This window comes from Cheilinus undulatus, linkage group 4, assembly GCF_018320785.1.
Source record: "Cheilinus undulatus linkage group 4, ASM1832078v1, whole genome shotgun sequence".
NCBI lineage: Eukaryota > Metazoa > Chordata > Actinopteri > Labriformes > Labridae > Cheilinus > Cheilinus undulatus.
In genome coordinates, this window is record NC_054868.1 from 27176561 (window position 1) to 27204347 (window position 27787).

Genomic DNA, 27787 nt, shown 5'->3' on the forward strand with positions numbered 1-27787 from the left:
GAAAGACAAAACCACACACATGGCTGAATTTAGAGGAGATGTGTGTCTCTATGTGTGTGCATGAAAAGGAAGATAAAGAGTGGCTAAGAGTGTGTTAGTTGGAGTGTGTGATGGTGTCGGCCTGTCTTGTCATGGTTTGTAAACTGTGAATAATGACACTAGGGTGAGTAAGTCATCGCCACTGCAGCACTGCACTCCTTTGCTACCACACATACACACACACTCTTTCCTCTTTCCACTAACTACATAACCACTCTCTCTCCGTGTACAAACACACTCTTGCCAACCACAGGCCGTCTTTTCCGAGGCTCAGCTGTCAATCACAGTAAAAAAAACCTTGTTTTAGGGGAAAATCATGACCTCTTTATTTCAGAGCTGATCAATTGTTTATGAGCTGTTTAGTTGTTTGTTTTGACGCGCTCTCCTGTTGTTTGTTCACCGCATTGAGCCGCAGGATAAAGCAGATGGGCTGTTAGCATTTAATGAATCTCATTTAATGGTATAAAGTGGGCTCAGGACAAAAACTACACATAAATGTTTTACTTCTCATCAGCCAGTGGTGGTCGTCTGACAGCCCGTGATTTGAAGGAATGAATGATTGATGGTTGAAAAGTGTGATGCAATGATTGAGCGTTCAGGAGAATTGTGCAGCGATTGATGGATGAAGCCAATTGTGGGAGAGAAAAATAGATGGGAAAGCAGAATCTGAAAATGACAAAGGATCGTTTGGCGCCAGATTGATACGTTATCCTGCGATAGGGGTTGTTTTTTAGTGGGAATGAGGCACACACGGAGGGAGGAGGCTGCTGGAGCTTATTGGGTCATGGAGTTTGTGGCAGATCAGGTCAAAGACGTGGGTGAAAAACTTTCTGACCTTGCAAAGCATGCAGACACACACACTCTTTGCACAAATCCACACAAATAAACCCAGACTTGCGTCCATGTGCTGTCACTTTCTATTCATCTCTTCTATTTATTATTGTAAGGCAATGTCAGAGGCAAACAGGAAAAGGATATGATGTCACTGACCAGCAGTTTGTGGTAGCCAAGTGGTCTGGCAACACGTCCAGCAGTGGTCATTTTAGCTGTGCTGTGTATGTCTGTGTCTACATCTCGTGTGTGTTTTGGATACTTGTCCAGGCAATAAATTTGGTCGTAGTGCTGAGCTGGTTTTAAAACTCACACACATAGCCTTTCTGTCATAGGCGGAGTGTAGGTGTTAGAGCCGGGGTTATTGACTCGTAGAGACGGAGACAGCAGCGAGCAGCAAGTGAACACACCGCTATCGGAATACGATTAATACTGTCTGGCTGATGGATTAGACTCATTACACAGGGAGCAGTCGAAGAGGGCAGTGGAGGGTGGCGGAGATGTGGGAGAGAGGGAGGGAGAAGGAAGAAAAGAGAGGATGAGAATGAAAGAGAGTGGAGAAAAGGAGTAAAAGAAGAGCACGAGATCTGTGAGGTTAAGACATGTCAGGCAAAGGAGTTAAATGAAAGGTGAGGTATTGACTGGAGAAATCGATGGAGGGAGGGGGAGATCTTAAAATTGGCAGGGAGAAAATCGTTGCTTACATTAAGTTAATGTGTGCTCAAATATCAAAGAGGGGAAGAAACTTCAGGTTGTGATCATGCTTTCTACTAACACCCCCACTGCTCTTTGCTTGCCCAAGAGCATTGACACAACTTTAATTAAACTGACCAGCAAGGGGTGCTTAATGCATCAATGAAAACTCTAATTTAAAAGAAATCAGCTTGTGTGAAGGCTGCAAGAGCATATGAGTTAGCAATATACAGTATCTTAAATATCTCCTGCATTACTATTTCCATTTTGTTAAGTCCACAGTGTGCTGTTTCTTCACAGGTGTGTCGCTCTTTTAACCCTTGTGTTTACAAAAGCATCTACACTGAACTCCTAAAACAACGCAGCTCCATGACATTCAAACCTTTGAAATCTGCAAAACATGAGGAAATAAACTCTAAATTATCACAAACTTGTCAATATCTGTTTTTCATGGACTTAAACTTATCTCAAGTCACACTAACTCCATTCACTTCACATACCGATGGCAAAGGCTGGTTATGTTGAGTGGCCATCAGTATTAACTAATCCCATGGTAGGAGCAAAGCTGGGGTGAAGTGTCTGGGACACATTGGCATGTGACTACAGGAGATGGGGATCAAACCCTCAACCTGTAAGCCAGGCGTGCACAAGTCGACTCTGTGACAGTCGTGGCGGAATGTCAGCTCGTGCTGTGTGGCTGAATCGCTTATGACCAATTATCGGGCATGACCTGAGTGCTCATATTCACAGGACGACTATGAAAAAAATCTGTGGTGTTTCCTTTGAAAAAGTCTCACACACTGAGGTTGAAATCATATCCAGTCATATACTCGCTCTCTCACCCTTTCTTCTGCTGTCTCTCTATTCTACACACAAGCAAACTGCATCCCCATCCGTGTCAGCTGGAGGTCCGCAGGTAGGAATATTTCCTGCTTGGGGGGGGGCATTAGAAAGTTATTCCTGCATTCGTCATGATGGTTTAAGATTCTGTCTGGCAGTTTACAAAAGAAAAAAATACCCCAAAGTTGAGGATTCTGGTTGTGGTTCTGCTTGCACTGTGGGAGTGTCTGGAGTCGTACAACCAAAATATCAGATGTGTCAGAAATCCCTCTGGCCAGTCAGAGCAGCTGGTCGGGCCACGGTCAGCCATCATGTCCCTCTGTATACTGCAAAACAAATGACACACGAATTGACTGAAAGTTGGCGCAACTTCCAAGGGAGTCGTGCGACTCAAACTCCATGGCTGAATCAGATGAAATTCAGCTTTAGAGATGACCAGCTCTACCTACTGAGCCACAGTCTCACCTTTAGTCTTGTCAACCAGTCTTAATTTACCAGAGGAGCTTTCATACCTATCGTTTTGGTTAAGATCAAACTGATCTGAAAGTCCGGCCTAAATTACTTAGATGTGAAAGCACCATTAGTCTTGATATCAAAATTCATTTTAGTTTAAGACACATTTAAGCCATTTTTACTCTTTATGGTTTTAGTCTAGTTATAGGTGACAAAATCCTCAAAAATGTTTTAGTCCAATTTTTTATCTTTTTTCAAAAAGGAATCCTTGAATTTAAGTCTTTGCTTTTAGTCAGCACATTAATCTTCTTTGTACTTATTAAATCAGCCAAATTGTAAAATTAATATAAATGTAAAATACTCCTTTATTTTTTATTCATACTATAACTGTTTTGAAATACAGTTGGGTCCCATATGCACAGGCTGTAGACCTTAGCCCACTGGTCACATGGATGGATTCCACATCCTGACACAGGTTAGTGCATATCTTCCCCCTTTTTCTTTCCATTTTCCCTTTCTCTCTTAAGCTGTCCTATCAAAATAAAGGCATAAATCTCAAAATATAATCCAATGAAAATACTGATAAACCTTATTTGCACAGTTGAGAAATATCATGGATTTTGAATGTCTGATAAACCAGCACTAACATCTTTTTTTAGTCTCCTTGATGAAAACTAAACCTACTGTTGGTTGTAGTTTTATCATAACAGATCTATTTTTTCTCATCTTTATCTCGTCCCATCATCTTCATGGAAATAGGGAGTCGACTGACATTTTTAGTCATAGTTTAGACATTGAAATCAACACAAGAAAATCAAGACGTGCTCAGCTGTGGTTAGAAAGCCTTGAGGAGCAAAGTTTTATAACATCAGAGTCTTCAGCACACAGGTGCACAGCATGATGGGACTTTTCTGATGACTTTGTATAAATTGGAAATCTCATCCTCAGATGTTTAGAGGGGAAACCATGTCCCCATTCACTAAGTGCTTCTCAGCTCTCCTCATATGCAATTACTGTATTACTGCAAGCCGCTGTCCATTCCACTGAGTGTGTGTGTGCAACAGATGTATTCCTCACTTGTCTATAATTACACGTGTAAACATTACTGGTGATGTCATGGTCTCAGACCGCTGACTAATCTGTTCCTGGGCTGGAAAGCAACGTAATCAGTCTGCACTTACACACATATGAGCACCCACAGCAGTCATAATCTTTATTTTTGCAGCTTTGTTGTGCCACCATGGTTATCTCACTTTGTAGAAAATGTCTATTGTTTTCTCAACAAGAAGACTGTGCTACAAGTGTTTGTCTTTGAGAGGAGCTTAATACTGAATTCTTAGGGGCTGAATGGAGAAAGCTGAAGCGATTTATGAAGGAAATCTATTGTCAGAGAATCAAAGAGGAAACATAACATGAAAACTCCTCAGTAGAGCAGTAAAATAACACTTCTGTTAAAGCATTTGTAAACTGAGCTGACACACCTTTCTCTGACAGATTGCCATTCTTGTATCCAGACAGGCACACTTCCCGCACACAGGGGACACCCTCTCTGTCAAGTCAAAATGCCCCCCAGGTGTCCACCCTTGTTCAGTAACCATAGCAACCCCCTTACCTGGCATTTAAAGTATGTGTGTGAGGCGTGATGGTGAATAAGAGAGGCAGACAATGAGACAGGAAGAGGAGGACTGCAGATCTGTCATTCAGGAGCAGAGTCAATATTAGTTTAGAGGAGAGAGACAAGGGTGTGTGAGAGCAGGAGAGTGTGTGATTCTGCATAATCACTTGCTCTTTTGAGAAGATTTTTCATCTTTTTTTTTTTTTTTTTGGCATGTTTAGCTTTAAAAACCAGAGATGTGATGATTTGCTTGCACATTCCTCCACATTCTCAGGTGCCCTTTGTGGCCCTGTGTTCAGTAATCCTTTGCATTGTCTTCAGCAGACATCTTCTCCTCCCTCCTCTGTCTCCCACCCGTCTCCCCTCTTTTCTATGGACTTTTTCTCTTCCTAATGGCCCCCAGAAGTGTGATCTTTGGGGGTCCACTTAATTGCTGTGAAGATACAGACAGGTAAAATGTAAGACTTCTGTCTTCTCTCCCCTCATCAGATCCAAAACCTTCTCCTTTTGATGTGAAATGTATGCTTTTTAGTTCCCCATCAGGACTTTTCCTCATTTTCTCCTTTTTTTCCTTTTTGACTCTTTCCATCTCCGTCTTTACCCATTCACACATTCTTATACTTAATAGGATTAAGTTCTTCGAAAAGGATTTGAACAAGATGATTAGTTTACTGCCCTGCCAACTCTGGCCCGTACCCTGTCCCACTCTCTCTCTCGCACACTCACACAATTGTACATCCACGGGAACCCCCAGTTTGCCAGACCTGGGAAGAATCCCGTGGCAGTAGGCCACAAACAAAAGAGCTTCAGAAACTGTATAACAGTAAGAGAGAGAGTGTGTGTTCAGTGTGTGTGTGAGAGAGAGAGAGAGACAGAGGGGAGGAATGAGGGGTGCATGTGTAAGAATTGAGTGCTGCTCTTTCATGCCCAGGTCTTCTTAGACACGCAGGGCGTCAAAAGCTCCTCTCGCTCTGAAAAGAGCCTTTAGAAAAGCAGCACTAAGCTCTTAACATTGGAGACCTGACTCTGTCACACACAACGCATAAAATGCACAACCACACACCGCCACACACACACATCCTGGGCCACCAAAGGTGAGAAAAACAGACAAAGAGGGTCAGACGGTAGAGGAAGGGCTTAGCCTGCACAGTTTGGAGCGGAAAGCAATGACAAAACGTACGTATATGTAGCATTTTGAAATGATTCCACAAAGATCTAAATCTGCTGTATGAAAACTATGAAATCTTCCTTTAATCTTCCTCTCTTGGTCTGCAAACAACATCTGTGTGTCTCACAGCTGACATCTGCTAAAACCACCATCTTAGCTTGTTAAAAGTGTGTTCTAACGTCTCCAGCTCTATGTGATCACATTTAATGACTATTTTTGAGTTGTTTTGAGTAAAATAAAAAATCAGTCTCTGTTATTAGACACGTGTGTCATAAAACAACTATTTGATTATAAATGCCACCTGTTTAGCAAGGAAAAACACTCATCGTTGTACGCTTACGTAGATGTTTTCAGAAAGCTTGTATTTCCTGGACAACATGTAGATGGGAGACTTGTGTTTGAATTTTCTTCTTAAAGTGGAAGAAGTGGAAAAAGTTCCAAAGCTTGCCTTTTTCAGAAAGGGCAAAGATTTATGTACTTGTAGAAACTGGTTTTAACATTTGTCCTCCTAACTGTCAAAGTGAGATACCTTGGCAGCTGTGTGATGAAGACTTCAGTTCATAAACATAATGATAGAATGTTTCCACAGGAGGGCTGGGATTTAGTCTCTATTTTGAAATGATCTTATTTACCCCCTTTGCTGAGTTTTATAAAGCAAGAAGTTACTCTGAATTGAATCAGATGGAACTGAATCATTCTATATTTTAATTAATTACAAGAGAATCAAATCGTAGCATGTGAATCAAAATTTGAAAAGAATAAGTTGCACCCCTATCAATAGGCAGTCATATTTTTACACAGTATTTGAAATCAGAGTTTGGATAACAGCATTAATCAGCTCCCTCTAGGTCAGTGATCATCAACTGGCGGGCCGAGGGTCACATCAGGCCGCCCACATCTTCCAATCCGGCCCCCAGAAGGTGATAAAATTTAGAATATGTGAAGAGGAAAAAGATGGTGTGGTATTTCTGGTGTCTTTTGTCCATCTTCTTTAAAAAATAAACTCCCTAAAGCTATTAAAAAACCTCCAAAACAATTAAGATTGAAACATTTAAATCAGGAATGACTTTCGTTTTATCCATTTTTTCAGAAATCCATCTGTCAGCCATTATTAGCATATATGATGCATGTTAAACATGTATTTTTCAGTCCATGTATGACAAAAACTGTCGTTTTCTATGTCAAGTCGTGTCTTCTAAGGTTTTGGGAATGCAGTTTTCCTGCTTGGGTTTTTCACATGCCACAACATGGCATATTAGTGTCAAACCCAGTGACAGACAATATTACAGCCACTGAAATATTCCCCTAAAATATCTCAATTGCCCCCTTGTGGCCAGCTGCAATATAGGGACTGATCTCGCTTTTGGAGCCTAAAAATTACATAAATTTGAAAGAAAAAAAATTCAAGGGAAAAGCTGGCCCTCTTACAAATGTAGTTGAAGACCCCTGCTCTAGGGTTTCATTTTGTATGGGCTTCTGTAAAAGTATAACCCAGGCTTGTCTCCTCTTTGGTTTGTGAATCCAGTTGAACAAAAACTTTTTGTGATAAAAATAATGAATCAAACTGGCTGAAGCATATAGGTGGCAATAGAAAAGAAAGCTTTTTGTGCCTGCCAGGGAGCCGTTCCATGAGTGCATGATTACTAATTACTATAAACAGCTATGAATACATTATTATTTTATTTATTATATTACTATTTATAAGGCCCAAGCTAAAGTTTAAAATTCTGGTGTCACGACAGTCCTAGTGGAGGTTTTGTGCCATGAATCCTCAATTCTTGCAACTTCTTTTTCCAACTCTGCAAAAGCAGTGTGATGTTAGCTGTCAGTTTTCAGTAAAAGTGTGTGTCTAATGTGTGTGGGTGTATTTCAGAGAGTTCCTTACTTAGCAGCGTGATATAGTTCCTGTGTGGATTTAATACCTCCGGCACCTTCAAATAAAAACACACACACACTCACTGGGGCACACAGAGGGCTCAGCAGGAGCCTGTTTTAATGAAGCTAACCTCCCGGTTTAGGCGCAGGGGCAAAGGTGAGGGGTTAGACTTGGGGGAAGTCTGAAAACTTCTCAAGAGAAAAGGAAGAGAGAAGAGGTGATGTTAACAGAAAGAGGGATACCAGGAGAAAGAGAGGTGGAGTGGTGAGTGGGACTTCTACCAAACGATTCCACTATAGATGAAATCGAATCAAGTGCTTTGGCTCCAAACTGAAGGAGAAAATCCACTCCTAAGTCCCTGAGAAGTCAATTTCTTAGTCACAGTAAAACTTACTATTCACTCTCTTTCTCTCTGGTGGTCTGAGTGATGAAGAGGTTTTAGAGTGGCCTCCTGCACTTCCTTAAGAGCCACACACCAACCAACCCAAGCTGCCAATCACTGCTGCGTGATCCTGAGTGTATGTGCCGTCTCAATATTGTCATAGATCACTGGGACACAGGGACGAGAAAATCAATTTCTAATCATCTCAGTGCGTCAGAAGATAAATGTCTTGGTCAAACACGCATGCTTGCACACTGTTCTTGACTCCACCTCTCTTGTGTACCAGTCGCCTTAAGCCTCCAGCTTCTTACCGTGTTTACTCTGGCTGCTTAACTGTAAATGTGACGGAGAAATGAGTTGCGCATTCCCCGGTGAACCTGCTAAGTGTGTGTGTAAACACTCTGGCCCTCGTACAGTGAGGTCTGTGTGCGGCCACAAACAGACTCCCAAACTGTCAAGCTGTCAGCTTGTCACATTTTACACATTAACAACTTTCTTGATTTCTTGGTCTGATAGGCAGATTGAGGCAGAGGCTGACTGTATGTTACACACTCTGTGTGTGTTTCTGTGTATGTGCAGAGCTGAGGAGCACTCTCAGACTATTTATTTGGTTTTGGAGTTCCAGCAGTTTAAGGAGCACGGCTGTTTTCCAAACCCCCCTGGTCCTGTAAAAACAGTATCAGGATACACTCTGTTTGATTCAGACCAGCCGCTGCGTTGGTGTGTGTGCACGAATGAGAGGAATTACACACGTGTTTGTGTTGTGTGTGTAAAACAGCAGAAGTGTTGCTATTTTTTCTATCGACGTCTGTTTGTGAAGTCTTATTCTAGGATCATGTTGATTGATCTCAGCATCAGAGGGCTCTGAAACATGAAGCTCGTCATTTGTGTGACTGTGTGTGTGTTTGTAAAGGAATGTACAGGTGAAGAGAAAGTATGTGCTTGTTCACGGTGGTGCAGTGCTGCTTTGAAAAATGGGTATACTCTTAATTTTTCCCTGGCCCATCCAGCAAAGTAAACCCCTCCTTTAATAAAAACAAAGTAATGTTAGACATCCCCCAAGTCAGCAGAAGTTTAAATGATAATGTGCCGACAGCAAAGGCTTATTTTTATGTCATAAATATGCAAGACAAAGGATCATTATGACACAATACAAAAAAATTTAGATTTTATCATAATTTCTAATCCACCATCTACAGGCTGAGGTGACATATTTTTATCTTTTTGAGAGAACTACTCCATAGCAGCACTCACAAACTTTTAAGACCTCTACCTTCCTCAGCTGGATCCATTTCATTGATTTTAAACAGCCATATGTGCTTCATATTTCCTTTTGATATAGAAATATCACCCAAAAAACATGAATGTAATGGAATCCTGCCTGACAGACATGAGCAGCTGTTGACCTGAAATCTTTACCTCAAAGATGAGAGGGATTGGTGTTTCTTCTGCCATTATCACAACTCCCACCCCTTCCTGATTTTTGTTCAGAAATTGAACTGTTTTTTATGCTCAGGATGCTGTGCACTGACAGTGATGTACTATAATGGCTTTGTATTGAAAAGTAGCACAGCCAGTAGCTGGTTCAGCTCAGTTGGTAGAGCAGGGGTGTCCAAGCTTTTTCCACAAAGGGTCGCAAATGAAAATGTATAAGGATGGTGGAGCCACTTAAATATGCCTCATCTTGAGGATAGTTAAGTTAATAAAGCCAGTGTTATGATGGTTAAGACATGCTCAGTGATTGGGTATGCTTAAATGGATAGTTAATGCCTGACAAGGCATTTAGCCAATCATTTTAAGGATTTTAGAGCAGCCAATCAGATTTCAGGGGGGCTGGTTGACCCTGACTACTACTGGCTCTGCCTCTAAAACACCATTGGTACTGCTATTAGCCTTTGTAATCCATCAGGGCATTATAAATCAAAGTATTGTTATTATTTTAGTCGCCATTATGTTTTTTATTCACAGAGTTGTCTTCATTTAGTCACAACAAACTCAATTCAGTAAATTCTTCTAGTCAAAAATGTTTGTTTACAGAATTGGCATAGAAGCTCTGCCTTTTGCTGAAAGCAAAAAGTACAATACAGCCAAGCACACTCTTTATGTTCAAATGTGGGCCAAATTTAATTTATTTCTAGAATTTGCTGCAGGCCAATCAGGTCTCAGGTCACATTTGGCCCCTGGGCCACAATGTGGACACCCCTGCCGTAGAGGCTAGAATCATCAATACACTGGTTGTAGGGTCGATTCCCAGTCCTGCCACTGTTTTGTGCATGTCCTCTCCCACTCTCTCGAAAAGACCCCAAACATTCTTTATCCAAAAAGAAAAGGAGCACTGCTAATGCAAAATTTAAAAAAAAAAAAAAAAAAGTACATCTGGGGCCCTGAGGTACTCTAGTTGGGCTGTTAGAGGTCATGTACAAAAACTAAAAACCATGCAAATTATATGAAAAAATTAAATCATGATAAAGTTCCTGTAAAGTGAAATCAAAACTAAGTGTCTTAGATATGTTGTAATAATGTTGCTGTAAATTGGAAAATACTCAGATCTGTGTGTGACTGAATTTTGGATTTGATAATTAGAAAGTTGTTCACCTCTTTCCTCGCTATTTCATTTTAGCAGGGTAAATATCTGTATCTATTTCTAAATCTATCCACCATGGTGGCCTATTGGTCATTAAAAGAATCATAATGGAGAGATTTGTGCCAGAAAACAGTAAACTTCATTCCCAACTTCTATCTCTCTGCTGTGCTCTGGTCAGGAGTGTTCTTTTAAATTTGAGAGGATTATATTTCTCCTGAGTGGGTGTGGCTTGAGCTAATTCAACCGACACACCCACACCATCCACCACCTTTTTAACACTTTACGGGGGCTTTAAATCAAAATGATCACTAAATACTTGATTGTTTTATTTTATGTCTCAGAAGTAACAACACACAGCCAGAAGTTTTAAATCATGTCACCTCTTTATCTTGTATTTTTTTTATGTGTTAAACTAACATCACGGTTTAACTGGTGTTGGATTAGTTTGGGACACTTTATTTGCTTGCCCAGTTAAGGATTTTTTAAGTGTCTTTGGAGACATCAATGCTACTAAACAAAGGGCCATAAAATACATTTACAGATATGGTTATGAAAACAGAAGATTGAAGTGACTTTTCAGGCATCTGATTAAAACAAAATAAATGACAGTCACTCACATTTTGAACTTTGTTCTTCATTTTGTATTATGTTAATGTCTCTGAAGGCCAAGTGTCAAATTTGAAATTTCTGTTTATGAAATAAAAACACGAAAGTAAATGGTTGAGTAACAAGTTATGGTTGAACAAGGGTTTTGGTGGGGAGCAGGTGGCCTAGTGGTTTAAGGCACTCCCCATGTACGTGGTCGGCTTGGGTTCGAGTCCAGCCTGAGGCCCTTTACCGCATGTCTCTCCCCCACTCTTGACCTTGTTTCCGAATCTATCCAGTGTCCTCCTCTATCTAATAAAGGCACAAAGATGCCCAAAAATAAAAATCTAAAAAAACAACAAGGGTTTTGGTGAGCCTCTGAAGACTTTTAGCTCTCAAAGTGGGCCACTTACTTTTGTTGCCTTAACCTTGTAGAGGAGGGGATTTCTGAAGCAATACCCCACTGCTTGTGCATATCTGTAGTTCAGTTATTTTTGAATAAGTTTTTATTTTTGTTAAAGTAAATGATCTTTTGTCACAACTATGAGGAATGGAAACTTGATGCTTACAACTCACAATTTTTGATTTCCAAGAGCCAAAGAAAATATCTTAAGATTGTTTGTTTTCTCAAAACCAACTGTCCAAACCATAAAGAAACTAAATTGGGACTATGACAAAAATCCTGAAAGGCTTTAAAGAAATACACAAATTTGAGAGACTTGAATCAGAAAAAAACCCCTAAATCTAACTAAAACTGTTTTGTTGTCAGACTGTGACACTGATGAGAGACTCGATTGCATTTAACTTAACGGCTACAAAAGACATACAAAACAACACTGGCATTCATTCTCATGATATCTCCCTGACAGCTCCAGGCACAGGCACTCATTTTGTCTTGCATTTTGACTCCCACAGAGAAAATTTACACTCTTGTGTAATTTCTTCAGAGCTGATCACTTGTATGCTCGATAACTAGCTGTTTGAGCATAAATGGACTAATAGCTATGCTACGCCTTCCCTATATATATATGACAGATACTAGAAATTATTCTTCAATATCCTACAACAGATTGTGACACATTCTGGGGGAACATTCAGCCCACAGACCACTGGCATTCGACCAGTGACACGATTGTAACATTAAAGACTATGGACATGCAAAGCAACTTACTTAACTTAACTTAAAACTTAATAAGATCTACATTCAGGTCCATCTGTGAGAAAATGTGCACCCCCTGAATAATGATGCACCAGCACCTCTGTTTAGCTGCAGTTATCATTAGTCTGTGAAGATGCAGGAGTAGATCCAGTTTCCCTGCTTATCTGTTATTCTGATATGTGTTAGTTCTGTGTCCATATTTCTCCAATGTTAGTGAAAAACATGAATTAGCTCACCTCCTACAGGCTTAGAGGCTAAATTTACTAGTTTCTCTCTCACTCTATTTAAATAACAAAAGATAATCCTCAGGATCATTGGCAAAATGTTGTCTCAAGGCTTTAGAGCTTCTAGACATCAAGTCTGTCATTTTCTTTGTTTGTTGCTGTTATATCCTCACCATCATACAGGTGAACTGTCTATGAAACACAGGAAACACACATGGTGGAACCACAGGAGCTTAGTGACACCTGCAGAACTAATCATACAACCACACTGGTGGGTATGCTAGGAATGCAGCTCTGTATTAGCCGTTAGCCGATTAGCATGATGGGGGTCATGGCGTCATAGTAAGGGGTTAAGAGCTGGATGGTCAGTGGTGAAAGGTCAAACAGTCTGTCTGGAACTTGGGTTTGTGTTGGCGGCAGATGCCAGATGCCCTCTAATGCACTCAGCAAATGTTTTAAGTGATGTGACATGATGAAGATTGGTGGTGTTTGTATTTCAGTTCAGTTCAACTAATTTGATCTCTGTGCAATATCTTTGCCAGAAACCACATTTGTGAAAAATCATGGGGATATGTGAAGTTCACATTCATCACAATACAACATACCAAACACATCACACCCAACATTCATAGAGCAAAGCTTGAACGGGAATGTAATAAAAAGTTTAATAATTAGCTCTAAATGTTTGAAGCTCCAGTGAGGAACTTTTTGTGCCTCCTATGGCTGAAGTGTTTGTTCTGTCTTTTCTCTCATTTCTTCCTGTTCATGTGTAAGAAACATTTTAAGAAAAAGAAAGACACAACATTAATTTTTGTTTTAGATGCCTGATGGGCAACTCACCATGAATCTTCCTTTTCATTTCTTTACAGTCCCCCAGCAGTGGTTCAAGGCATTCAAAATGACATTACAAAACTAAAACAGTTATCTTCCTCAAGGTTTAATTTACTTTTAGAGCTCATGTAAATGCATCAATGATAATTACAGCTCTAACCAGGTAAAAACATTAAAAAATGTGTGAATTTTCAATGTTTTTAATGTTTATAATGTTTGTTATAACTTATAACAACTATTTCAAACTCAACTTGTAGACCAGTTGAATAAAAAAAAATGCTTTTCAAGTGAATAAATAAATAAATAAATAAATAAATAAATGCAATTTGACCAGTGTAGACTATTGAGACACTCTTTGTACACAGGCAACTGATTCTCTCTTAAAGCCATTGGATGCTCTATATATCACAGTGCTCTCAGTGTTATCACTGGTGATAGATTTTATATGTAGCACCGTGACTTGAATCGCTCTGTTGGCTGGCCCTCTTCAGGTCATCACAGGAATCAGTACAGTATCCTGTTTATTTACAGAGCAAAAATTGGTAAACTCCCTTCTTACTTGACTTCTCTCCTATCTAGAAACATCTCAATTCGTACAACCAGATCTCAAATCTGGATCACTTTAAAAACATGAAGGCTGGGGGCACACAGATGGCTTAATGGTTTAAGGCGCGACCCATGTACACGGGCTGCCCGGGTTCGAATCGATCCTTAGGGCACAAAATGCCCAAAAGTAAATCTTAAAAAAAAAAACAAAAACAAAAACACGAAGGTATAGGACTGAATGGGGTAAGCCTGCTTTTAGTGTCTATTAATCTTGAAATTATGGCAAAGCTGTCTTCTCTTGTGTCTTATGGTGTTTTTGAAATTGCTAATGTCTGAACTTTTAGGAAGGAAATTGCATCTGCTTTATTACATAAAACACTGAATCAGAAAAAAGGTCTATAAGTATGAATGTATGATTTTGAGTGTGTATCTAAGGAAGAGTATTGGGGCCACTGAAAAATAAATTTTGAGATGAAATTTTTTTTTCACTTGTGAGAAAAAAGTCAGTGTTCTGAGATTAAAGTCAGAATTCTGACTTTAAAGTCAGAATTCTGAGAAAAAAGTCAGAATTCTGAGATTAAAGTAAGAATTCTGAGAAAAAAGTCAGAATTCTGAGATTAAAGTCAGAATTCTGAGATTAAAGTCAGAATTCTGAGAAAAAAAGTCAGAATTCTGACTTTATTCTTCAAATGAAAAAAAAGTCTCAAATTTTTTTTTTCAGAATTCTGAGATTTAACTCAGAATTCTGACTTTTTTCTCAGAATTCTGACTTTAATCTCAGAATTCTGACTTTTTTCTCACAAGTGAAAAAAAAAATTTGTCTCAATTTTTTTTTTTCAGTGGCCCTTATACTCTTCCGTATGTATCTAACCATTACTGACTTTTTTTTTTTTTGTATTGCTGTAGGGCAGTAGTTCTCAGCTGGTGGGTTTGGAACCAAAAGTGGGTCATGAATGTGTTCCTGGAAACAAGAATTGTTCCAAAAAGTCCATGAAACTCTTTTAAAACATGCATTTTTTCATCCTGTCTCTTTGTTTCGTTGAATTTTTGTACTGTATGATATGGAGCCCCAGACATGACATGGTCATGGTGCACTATAACGTGCACACGAAATACTAATTCATGGCCACAAAATACCAATTTGTGGCCACGAAGTTGGTATGATGTGTGCACAAAATACTAATTAATAATATTAATATCATTCCTGGACAGCTGGGTAAGCAAATCGAATGCACTTTCTCTAAGGTCAAAGGTAGAGGCAGTAGAGGGGCTAAAGCTACATGATGGACAGGGATTGTATGATTCAATTTTATTTCAGGCTGGGAATGAATGAGGTCCAGACTTTCAGTTTTAACTAAATAAATCAGATCGATTGAAATATATTAGGTAATTTGACACACATTTTCTTAATGGGGATGGAGATGGTGGGCCCTAGGGCTCTTGAGAGCCAATGCTATAGAGCACCCCTGGAAAAAGGATCTGGATCTCAGTGGGTTCTACTTGTTGATATAAAGGACAAATAATTCAATTCATGAGTAATAATTATACTATCTAAACAATGTAAAAACACTTATTGCTTTACAGTTGAACTTTTTCCTCAAAGCTTTGATGACTGAGAAACACACCTTTATACTATTAAACTGATACGAATAGAAAGCTTCTCAGTCATTTTCAACAAGACCTCATTGAGTCCCTTCAAAATAAAATCAAACAACTATCATTCCAGATCTTCTACAATTGATAACATCAATCTCCTTTTGAGACCCCCCTTTTTGCACTAAAAACTTTTTATTCCTGATTTTGGATTTTTATACCATCTTCTTAAACTAAGGGTTATTGTCTCCTGTTTGGATACTGGCCTGCTTTTATTTTTAGATGTATTTTTGTGACTCTTAATGTGTTTATTGTTAGTGGAGGATGGTGGATAGAATCTGAAACAGGGATGATGGAGTGGGAAGAGACGTGTGGGAAAGGAGCCACAGGCCGGACTTATACTCAGGCCGCTCACTTACATGGGGCAGGACCTGACTGCTAGACCATCTGCGCCCCAGGCTTGCTTTAATTTTGGAAGAAAGCATAACTTGATTAATATATTGCATTTGCGATGCAGGTGTGCCTAACACTTCATTTCTTGTTGTTATCCCTGAGTGCATCTTCTAGCATTTATGTGTGTGTGCCTCTTTGACTAAGTCAAGTTGCTATACCAACCAGTGATATCAAGTTTCTCGGTTTGTTAAGAGCAGTTAAAGTGAGACACCTGTTCATGGGTTTGTATGAGTAAAAAGAAACATGAACACACAGCTTTGCACATGTGTGTCTCAGACTGCCATAAATAAAGTGTTTTTCTCTTTTTTTGTCTATTTCTAGCAGCAGCTTAGTTAGAGTGGCTGAAAATTAAATCTCTGCAAACCCCAGCGCTCATGCTCAAACACACAGATCCATCACTCAGTCCTTTAAAAGCAGAGGAAGGAGGGGTGGAGGTGGCGAGGGAGAGATGAGTGGGAGAGATGAGAGGAGGAACAGCGTGCTCCACAGGGAAAGCAGAGGTCACCAGTGCCCCCTACAGGATGATTAAGCATTTAAAAGCACTTCTTTCCTGAGGAGGATGGATGAGTGTTCAAAGCAGACAACTGAATTGCGGCTGACTCCAGATATGTGGAGGCTTTTTTTGTTGTTGTTGTTTTTGCCACTGAGAGATGAATAGAGCCCTCTGATTATATTTGGTGAGAGGATGCTCTGTGTGTGCAAGGAACTCAATTTTGCAGATGATCTGTCCCCCCTGTTGGATTTGTGATTGCATCAAGTACTTGTGCCGTAAAGCAAGTGGCTCTGTGACAGCTTGGTGCAACTCTCTGCCACCTTATTTCTCAGCCTCTTATCTTGACTTTTTTTTCTCTCTCTCTGTTCTGTGCAGGGATCTCAGTGAGAACCAGATCCAAGGGGTTCCACGGAAAGCCTTCAGAGGAGCTGTGGAGATCAAGAACCTGTAAGTGGCACTTTGCCGACACTTTCTGTGCGTGGGTGTGTATAAATCACTTTCTTCTCAGAGTGGTCGCAATCCCCATGTGCGTGTGCATCAATATTTCATTGTGTTAAATGTCATGTGCCTGCTGCTTGCCGTATTGACCGCCACCGCTGCTCATTAGCAGCTGTGTGTTTGTGTGCTATGAATGTCACGTCATGTGGCATTTTTTCTTCTGTTTTCTCTCGTTGTTTTGCCTCCGTTAGAGTTACGATGATTAAAGATAATTGCAGGTGAAGTAATTGCTCAGCAGTAATTTCTCAGTATATGGATTTTTGCAACAATTTTGCTGCATCCTGTTTTTTTACTTCCACATCAGATAATTTCTGTAAAATGCCTTGCAATTATTTTAAAAGGACAGAGCCAGCTTTAGTTTAAGAGTGTGTCTATGTGTGTGCATTAGCATGCAAGCAACAGCACATGATTTACTGTCCTTATGTCTTAATTAAATTGTTTCAGCAAAGCGCTTTTGAAAAAGGGTTGAGAGAGAGCGAGAAAGAGTGAGGGGGAAGAGGTAAAGAGCAGAGCATACAAATTAGACGTCAGATAGAAAAGAGCAGGAAACGGGAATGCATACAGACATGATTATGTTGACATCAACAAAGAACAACGAGCTCAGGAGAAAGAACTAACACAGAAGAGAAAGTGAGGACAGAGAGACAGGATGCTGATGAGTTCACCTGGAGGAATAAAAGCATCTTCTTCTGTAGTTGGCTTTTTGGTTTGAATTTCACCTGAGGAAATGCTGTGAGACAGCTTTACATCTTCCTTCTTTGTTCCTGTGTGTTTGTTTCTGCAGCCAGTTAGACTACAACCACATCAGCTGTATTGAAGATGGAGCTTTCCGAGCCTTACGTGACCTGGAAGTGCTGTGAGTACCTGTTTATTCAGTCTCCCTGCTAACAACAGCAAACAGCGTTTTGTGGGTGATGAACATTAACAGCAGTGTGATATGGAGCAGCTATTATCCTAGTTGACCTTTAAAAGACTGCATTGCCTGTGCAGCTTTGAAAAAAGGACGGTTTCGTATATTTTCAGGAATAACTCCTAATGCTAGCTCATGCCTGAAAGCTTGTTGATATTCCTATTTAATTCATACATTAATTTTCATATCTGTATACTGAAAAGTTGGTCTATTCTGGCATAGAGGCATGACAAATACCTGTATCATTTGATCAATAAATCCCTTGTGAATGCTGATAATAGACCTTACTAAACACATACTACCAATTGTTTAAAGCTTCAAGTCCCATGGGTTTGATCTGACTTTGGGAAATCCATATTTTTCTTTTATGCTCCAAAAATTAGAATGAATTTACAGAACATTTGCAAGATTTACACCCTTGTTTTTCTTGGACAAATTAGGACAGTAATCTCAATCCATTTTACCTAAGTGTGCAACTGTTTTTCTAGTTGTTTTTCTTGTTTTTTCAATTTTTGGTATCTTGACATCATTAAGGGCAGGGGTTCCCAAACTTTTCAGTCTATAACCCCAAAAATAATAGTGTCAGAGATCAGGGGTCCCCACATCCTTAGAGGTGGTCAAAGCATAATAATGTGCAAAGCAACATGTAGATTTTTCAATTTTAAGGATTTTTTTACACATTAATTTAAGCACAAATCTTATTTAATAGCTATGGTTTTAATTTTAAATCAAAAAGGTCATTTATTTCTTGAGACCTCAACTTATCCTTCTTGTTATCTGAAGATAAAACCATTTTTCTTGGGTTGATAGGATGATTTTATGGTAATCAATAGGCTGGTGGCTGTGTTTGTTCAGACCACAACATACACACCCCCAAAATATTGAGGCAAGTTAGGCATTATTCTACTGTATATGTCAGTGAGCTCCTTTTTCCCTTTAAAGAAAAAAAACATGAATGGATGCATGTCTGCTTTGAGCTTTCATATTTGTTGTGTTACAGTTATTACTACAGTTCAATCAGGAGACACTTAATAGGAGTTTGACAATAGTTTATTCTTACATTCTAATGGAAGAGAAATTTACAAAGTTTGGTGACTTGACTCCATTGTGATGACTTCATGTACTTGAAGAGGTAGTGAGGCAAAAGCCAGGGTGTTGATGGGGGGTGCAGGATCAGATTAGGAGCAGGCTTCTGAGAAGCTGGTCCAGGAACCCCGAGGTGGCTGAGGTAAGCAGGGTGAGATGAGCAGAAGACCTGTGAGGATCTGGATTAGATGCTGATGAACTGAATGTAGGTGGCTGGGATGGAGGAGGGTTGCAGCGTCCACACTGAAATGACAGGCCGAGTATAAAAGAGACAATGACAGGTTTAAAATATGTCAGATGTATGATGATTGGTCAAACGAGCTTGTGGCAGAATCTGATTAGCTGAGTACTTGAGAAGGTGAATGCCCGTAATAAGCTGATCACCAGAGCAGGAAGAGAGAAAGTCATCCTGCTTGTACTTTACCTGAGTTCCATTTACCTTTAAGTTTTTCTGGTCACCTCAAACTTTGGGGAGCCTGATACTCACACACTGCATTGTAGAGGACATCTATTTCTTGTACAGCAATCCTGTGTTTGCAGAAAGTCTGTTCAATTTACAAAGTGTTTTCTGCACTTCTCTCTCCTCAGCACCCTCAACAACAACAACATCAGTCGACTGTCGGTGGCCAGTTTCAATCACATGCCAAAGCTCAGGACCTTGTAAGTGACACCACTAGAATTTGTTACACATTATTACCCTGAGGGGAAGGTGTCCTGGTATTGTTTCCTGTTTGTACAATTGACTGATCGATCTGTACTTCCACCTCTGCTTGCTCCTGTTTCCCTTCCTTCTTCTCTGACCACTTGTCTGTCCCTCCCTCCTGTGATCTCATCATCTCTCCTCCCCAGTCGCCTGCACTCCAACAACCTGCAGTGTGACTGCCACGTGGCCTGGCTGTCAGAGTGGCTGCGACAACGCCCCCGTCTGGGTCTCTATACGCAATGCATGGCCCCGCCACACCTGAGGGGGCACAATGTGGCTGAGGTGCAGAAGAAGGAGTTTGTCTGCACAGGTGGGTGGAGTTGGCATGTGTGCTTTTTACCTATTTCTTTATTTACTCCCTCTTGGTGTCCTACAGTCGCAAATCTATTGTTTGCTTTGTCTTGTTTGCTTTTCTTATCCTCTTGTGCTTATACTTTTCAAGATGAGGATGAAGGCAAGTATTTCATTTCCAATGTATGCATGTTATTTGAACATAGAAACGAACCAAAGAAAGACAAGGTCACTTTTATTCTCTAGAGCAGTTTCCACTCTTACCTCTTCACTGTTGCCTGGCTGCTGAATCATGCTTTAATTTGTTGTCATTGACTCTGTCTGCTTTAATATCCCTTACCTTTTGAATTTACACCAAGCACAACTATTATCCCTGACTAATCTGGCCCTGTCTCTGTGTAGGTTACCAGTCATCCTCCTCCTCCTCCTGCAGCGTGTTACAGTGCCCAGAGTCGTGCACCTGCAGTAACAACATCGTGGACTGCAGAGGCAAAGGACTGACAGAAATCCCAACCAACCTGCCTGAAACCATTACTGAGATGTAAGACATGCACAGATGAGTGCGCACACACCTGCACCGCTCTGCATGCTTATGCATACACTTTAGCACACAAACTCCTGTAAATGCACCCGGTGCAGTGATATTTCTACTGCTCTTTCACTGTGTCTCTCTTTCTTTTTCCTCCTCCTTTGTCTCTTTCCTCCTTTCTGTTTCACTTCTTCTCTTTTTCTCTGTGCACTGAAATAAAATCACACATCTGTGAAATGAGAAAGCCTGGTCATGCAGCTCTTCTCTGCTTAAGAAAATAATGAAGGGATGAGGGATGAGAATTGAGAGATTAATCTGAAGGACAAGACAGATCATATCTCTAACTTAAGAAAGGGACAAGCAGCGAGGAATGTTTAGTGTCAGCAGAGTTAAAGCGCAAAAAGGAGTTATGAGAACAAGGACAAAAAGTTGGGTCAGAGTTTTTAATGCATGACTTCAAAGAAAGCAGTCATTTCCAATTTCTGTAGGTTTTTTGGTCAGTTCATTTAAAAACTAAAGTTGAAAGACTTGCATGATAAACTTAATTTAGACAATTAAAAGGCAAAACCTTCAAAAAAGCATGGCAGGAAATCCTTGCATTTATAAAATCTGTAACTTCATTTGTACATGTCTACATTGGCTGACTCAAGGCCTAGTGTGAACACAAACAAACAAACTTGGATATGTTTGATTGACTGGAAAATTGGGTCACACTTTATTTTAGTGGACCCTAATTACCTAGACATTTTGTAGTAATGTAAGTGTAATTATCCAGTTATTTTTTAAAACACAGTAGTTATTTCCCATGAATATGTTGGCATTTGACCAAATAGTAACCTAAGTAATATTAAAGAAGTATTTACCTAATAATAATTATTAATTTCTGAGTAATTCCTTGTAATAATGTGGCAATTTTCTGGTAATTAGGTTGTGTTTTACTAAGTAATTTCTTAGAAATTACATGATAATGTTCTACATTCATTTTTTAATTATTTTAAGGGTTAGGGCTAGAATTGGGGGCGTAGGATTAGGGGTTAGGGCTAGGGGTAAGACTAAGTGTTAGGGAGTAAGGGTATGGTTAGGCTAAAATACCACCTAATTACCAGAGAATTGCTACAGTATTACAAGGATAAAAACATTATTACTTGGTAAATACTTCCTTTATGTAACCAATCTATTACTTGCTAAAATGCCAATTTATTACTAAGTACTTACCACCTTATTCTTGAGAAATTACTTCATATTTACATTTATTACTATAAATTACTATAAATTACTAGGTTATAAGGGTCCACTAAAATAAAGTGTTGCTGAAGATAAAAAGAAATTATTTTTGACAAGAACTGAAATTGTCTTAAACGTGTCTCATTTGATTTGGGACTTAATTTTAAGTCTTTGTGTTTGACTGCTGACTTAAGACCTGGTTTTACTAAATTTGGGACCTATTTGGAATAACCTTGTTTGGTCCATGAGATTGGTGCTGAGGTGCGACATGCATTGGACATCTACTCTGTAAGTTTCATATTATGCCTTCAAGATATGTCGTTCACTTGGCCTAAAACTTAAAATCAGAGCCCGTACAGTCTTCACAGGGCTCCTTTGTGAGCAGTCAAACATGTTGGCACTGAAAAAGACTGGCTGAAATAAAGCAGCAAATTAAAAACAAATTCGTTATGTAGAAATGTTTCACAATGAAATGGTTGGTTTGCAAAACATGTTTCACCGCCTTTCTTGTCATGGTGACTGAATATGTGAAATTTTAAATGAAAGGGCTGTTTGAGTCTGTTTTCTCTTTTATTCGCCTCACTCCTACCCCCTTGCTCTCTTGATTTGCTTGGGCCTGAATGACGCCGAGTCAGACTGGCACTTAATGGAACACTGCCCAGATAGTGTGCCTGTGTGTTTGTGTCTGTGTCTGACTGTACACATGTTAAAGAGGGCAAAAGATCAGAGAAATGTGACAAACTCTGGCACAGTCATCAAACAGACTTATCTGGAAATGTTCCCCCTCAGCCAGAGCCCCGAGGAATGAGCAGCAGTCTGCGATAGAGCAGAGATATCTCTGTGATAGGGGGATGTTAATGTTGCCTCTCAATGGTCTGTGTGTATGTTTGGTTCCAGACGACTGGAGCAGAACGCCATCAAGGTGATCCCAGCTGGAGCCTTTTCTCCTTATAAGAAGCTGCGCAGAATGTGAGTAGATGAGGAAATATGTCTGTGCCCAATGCATACAAAAACGTCTGTTTCTGATCTGTTTGTGGCCTGTTTTGACCTCCATGTTTCACTTTTCAATTTTCTCACTCCCTCACTGACTTTTATTCTTGGCTCTTGTCTTCACAGAGACTTGAGTAACAACCAGATATCAGAGTTAGCCTCAGACGCCTTCCAAGGTCTGCGCTCCCTCAACTCTCTGTGAGTACTCTGTAAAACATTAGCAAACATTATGAACACCAAAATACAGCTATTTGATGTATCTAACCTCTGTGTCTCCTACATTTGTTCAGCCTTCTTTATATGATGTTTACCGAACACAACTTACCCAAAGCTAGCTAAAAGGGAGAAAAACTGCTCTGGAAAACTACAGAGGATATGCTAGTTGTGAGTTATAGTCAAACTAAATATTGTGATGGATTTTAATGGTGGTAAAACCAGCTGTTGGTTTAATCCATCTCCATCACAACAATCATCCAGCTGTAGCTAACTTTAGCCACCTAGCCAACTAATATACTCAACTTTAGCATAACTGGCTGAGTTTTTACTCACAATTCTAACCCATAATTGTTCTACTTAAGCATAGTAGGCTAACATACATTTTCAAGTATGGTTATGTTAGCTTTAAACCACTGTTATTAGAGTTGTGGTTTACATTAACATTAGCATGTCCTGCTACTGATGTAAGCAAAAGGTCTAGTCTGGTCTAGATACTACAAATATTTGCGTATCTCAAAGTATTTAGTTCAATTTTCGGTTTGCTAGCATTTTTACCAGGTAGCTTTAATAAGCTGACTATTTTTTGTGTAATAATGGGGAACAAAAGCCCAGTTTAAGGCTAAATGAACTCCTGTACCATATTGGCTAATTCGAAGCCCAAATGCTAGCAGCCTAATGCTAGTAATTAATGAAGAGTCTTCTAAATCATATTTTTTGTTAGTTTATTCCAATTTACTTTTATTACACTTTATGGCATTACACAACACTTAACTACGGCAGAGTAAATCATCCACTGCTGCTTTGCATTTACAGTCAGTGACGACTGTTGAACCACCTCTATTTTCTCCATCTACTCCTTTTTAACAGGAAATTGCAATGTTACGCCATTATCTCCAGAATGTAATGGCTTGTTTTCACCCACTATTAAATTCACTTAACTTTTATTATATGTCAACAATATTCACTCAAAGAAAACAAACTTATTTTGCCTTAAATTACTTTTTCTTAATGAAAATGTGCTGCTGTTGCTATTAACATGTTAGCTTGTGGATGCTAACATTAACCAGCGGGCTGGCATGGTAGTCAACTTTAGCTAGCATGTAGCATGCTAAAACTATATCCACTACTTCCCTAGTATTGAGAGTGATAAGTGTGCATCGTTTCACATTCAGTTTTTGAGTTTTGAGTGAGCCAGTGCTGCATATGAGTATTCTTCTCAGAGTGAACAAAATATTTGGTACAGGTGAATATAAGAAAAAAATTAATATTATGCAAAAGTTCATTTTCCCTGTGAAAAATGTTCAGAAAGTTAAATTGCATAAATTCTAGATTAATCTAATACAAAGGTAAATTTTTTTTTTTGTTTTAATCTTAATGATTACAGGTTACAGCTCTCAAAACCTAAAATCCACTCTTTCAAAATATTAAAATATTGTGGAAAAGTCCAGTTTGCAAAGGTCTGCTGAGCCTTCATTTGCTCATTCTGGGAAAGACTGCTGACTTGATTATGGTCCAGAAGACAATCATTGACACCCTTCACAAGGAGGGTAAGCAACATGGCCATTGCTGAAAGGGCAGGCTGTTCTTTTAGGCTGTATCAAAGTATGTTCATGGAAAGTTGACCTGAAGGGAAACATGTGGTAAGAAAATGTGCACAAGCAACAGGGATGAACTCAGCCTTTGGAGGATTGAAGATTCAAGACATAAAGAGAGCTTCACAAGGAGTGGACTGAGACTGGAGTCAGTATATTAAGAGCCACCATATAGACAGGTCCAGGAATGGGCTACAACTGTTGTGTTGTTATTGGTCTTAGTGTCAAGCCAATCCTGATCCACAATAACATTACAAGCTTCTCACCTGAGCTAAGGAGAAAAAGAGCTGGACCGTTGCTCAGTGGTCCAAAGTCCTGTTTTCAAATGAAGTAAATTCTGAATTTATTTTGGAAAACAAGGTCACAGAGTCTTGAGGAAGATCTAAGAGGCACAGAATCCAAGGTGCTTGAAGTCCTGTGTTTCAGTTTGAATCAGTAGTACAATCAGTAATGGTTTGAGGTGCAATATCATCTGCTGGTAGTGGTCCACTGTACTTCATTGAGTCGAGAGTCAATGCTGTCAGCCATCTACCAGAAGATTTCAGAGCACTTCATGCCTCCATCTGCCGAGAGGCTTTATGGAGATACTAATTTCCTTTTCCAGCAGGACTTGGCACCTGCCTACAGTGAAACCAAAACTACCAGAAACTGGTTTGCTGACCATGGTATTTGCCTACAGTATTTAACTGGCCAGTCAACTGGCCGGACCTGAATCCCGTGGAGAACCTTAGAGGAAATCTCAAGAGGAAGATGACTCAACACCAGACTCAACAATACAGACGAGCTGAAGGCTGCTATCAGAGCAACTGGGGCTTCATAACACCCCAGCAGTGCCACGGTCTGACTGGTTCCATGTCATAGATGTTGCATAGATGCAGTAATTTGTGCAAAAGAAGCTCCAATGAATAACTGAGTGTAATGAGCATAATTTTTTCAGAATGTCAACATTTTTGTATTATAAATCCTTTTTTTTTGGACTGATGTTTTGATTTTTGTGAGCTAGTAGCCATAACCATCAAGATTTAAACAAAAAGTGCTTTATATATTTAACTTTGTTTGAGATGTATCTAGAATATATTGAAGTTTCACTTTTTGAATTAAATCACAGGAAAAACAAACTTTTTCATGAAATTCTAATTTTTTGATATTTATTAATTTCATTGAGGATAAGTTTTTAAAAAAGCCCTGTCCAAGACTGACGTAGCTGAATAACAAGATTTGTGAACATTACTGTTACCATCAATAGTTACTGTTATTACAAGTTATTGTATTGTATTTATGTCCCACAGTTACCATTAGCAAAGCAAAATGTCAGTATTGACTAAAATTAAGACTTCTATTTTGTGAGCTCAAAGGGCAAAAATCTCATCTTCCTTGTTATGCTTTCACATTTGTGGTTTAATTTAAAACACCTAACCAATTAATTACTGGTGAGAACATACAAATAATCCTTTAAGGCACCCTTTAGATGCACTTTTGACACTAACAGTGTAGCTTCTGTCTCCCTTCAGAGACTCCGTTCTCAGGTCAGACTATCTGCTTTGCGTGTTAAGCTTTGGTAAAGGAAGCCGCAGAGAGGAGCAGGAGAGGGAGTGACGGATGTAGAGTTATTTCATGAAGGAGTTATATTAAGGTCTCGTCTCTCCAAAGTCAATAATTCATAAACGCTGAATTGCTGAATGGAGGCTTCTGCCACCTCATTACACATTCACCACAAAAAGAATGGGACAAACACATTCATGCTGACACACCACATACAGTATGGCTTTCACATTAGGGCCGGCTGCGTGTTCATAGTGTGTCAGGGTTTAAAGAAAGAGGATGTAAATGAGCCATCGATTCTGTCTGTATGTCGAACTGTATGTCTTGGTTTGTGTGTCTGCATGTAAAACAGCATGTGCTAATGCGTGTGAGACATAAATGAAGCATTCACTCCTGCACTGTGTGTTTCCCAACCTCAGGTCTCTTGGGGACAGCCACTCAGCACAATGAAATAAAAGCCAATCTAAAACACATGTCTTAAACTGCCTACATACACAACTCAGTTCAGCGTGTAGCGTTAAGATGACTGATAACTCTCTGAATGTGTGTGTGCATTCATAGCATGGCAGTGGCAGTCTCAGCCTTGAACAGTTTGTGTATGTGATCTGATATATTTATGCAAAGTATTTCTCTGATAACAGAGTACATAACTTTCTGTAACGCCAGCCAGATTAAGAAGGTTTATTCATTTGTGGAGTTTGCATGAAAAGTGATTGACTAGTTTTACAGAGCCAAGGGTACTTTTACTGTTAAACAAGAGTGGTATCTCCTTGATTGGAGCCCACCTATGGTAAATTAAATTGTTTGGACATGATTCACACACCTCTCTATAAAAAGGCTCGGAGCTGACAACGCACATCAGAGCAAAAAGAAGCCAAGAGGTCAAAGGGTCCTTTCCTCAGTGCAAAACACATGAGTGCCCACTTGGAGTTTGCAAAACACTCCATATGAAAGCCAGTGAATGTTGAAATTTTGGCTGAAAACAGATTGAAATCAGTTCTAGATGCTAAAGACCAAATTTAAACCTGTTTTCATTGAACAACAATATTGCTATAACATAACAAAGTATTTCACGAGTGTTGAAATGATGTAAAACTATTTTGCAGCAGTGGTTCAAACCAGGTCTACATAGACCTGATTAAAATGTGTCCTATTTTCAATATATTTAAATATATATTGCAATTTTGAAATATGTATATAGTTATGTGTTCATCAGCAGCTCACAGGACATAAGATATAGCACTGTATCTGAAAAACCATTCCATGAGCACCATGTCCACAGCTGAAAAGACACTCAAAACAGCATAATGAATGAAAGTTGTCTAAGTTTTCTTTGTTTGTTATTGTGTTTTGTGTTAAACATTTATAAATTGAGTGTTTTAATCTCAGCTATACATAGACATATTTTTAACACATTTTATTTTTACAAGCAAAAATCATAAATCACTGGTTCCTGGCGAAAACCTTGTATTTCCAAAAACACCACTTTTACAGGGAATGGAAAAACACTGCATTTTTCAATTAATCTAAAGGCATCCTTTTGGCACTTTTTATTGCTTTAAAATATGCTAAAACCCGCAGACAGATGTGGAGGATGACCAAGAGCATTGATTTATCAAACAAAAATTTAAATAATGAAAATGGACATACAAGGTTTTGGCCCTACACTAGCAAAATGCAACCTTTTATGAGATGTTTGGTGTTATAGGTTGGCTTAAAAATTACTTTAAATAGCAGTTTTAAACATTGTTACTGGAGGAAGAGGAAGAAGTCTGCACATGTATTGACACTTGTTTCTGACAGGCTCTAAGTTAAAGAAGTGATTGATTGCTGAGTGGAAT

General features: G+C 39.3%; 1 protein-coding gene across 6 annotated transcripts in view; it reads left to right on the forward strand.

Annotated features, from left to right (window-relative positions):
- The window catches only part of slit2 (slit homolog 2 (Drosophila)), a 137754-nt gene that overhangs the window by 73811 nt on the left and 36156 nt on the right, over positions 1-27787 (forward strand). For all 6 annotated transcript variants that reach the window (XR_005991815.1, XM_041785748.1, XM_041785751.1 and 3 more), the window contains 7 exons: positions 16741-16812; positions 17648-17719; positions 19448-19519; positions 19709-19872; positions 20256-20394; positions 22504-22575; positions 22723-22794. Coding sequence is in view for 5 of the 6 variants with exons in the window: in XM_041785748.1 (XP_041641682.1) it covers positions 16741-16812; positions 17648-17719; positions 19448-19519; positions 19709-19872; positions 20256-20394; positions 22504-22575; positions 22723-22794 (663 nt within the window). In the remaining variant the exon portion in view is untranslated. The remainder of the gene's footprint in view (positions 1-16740; positions 16813-17647; positions 17720-19447; positions 19520-19708; positions 19873-20255; positions 20395-22503; positions 22576-22722; positions 22795-27787) is intronic.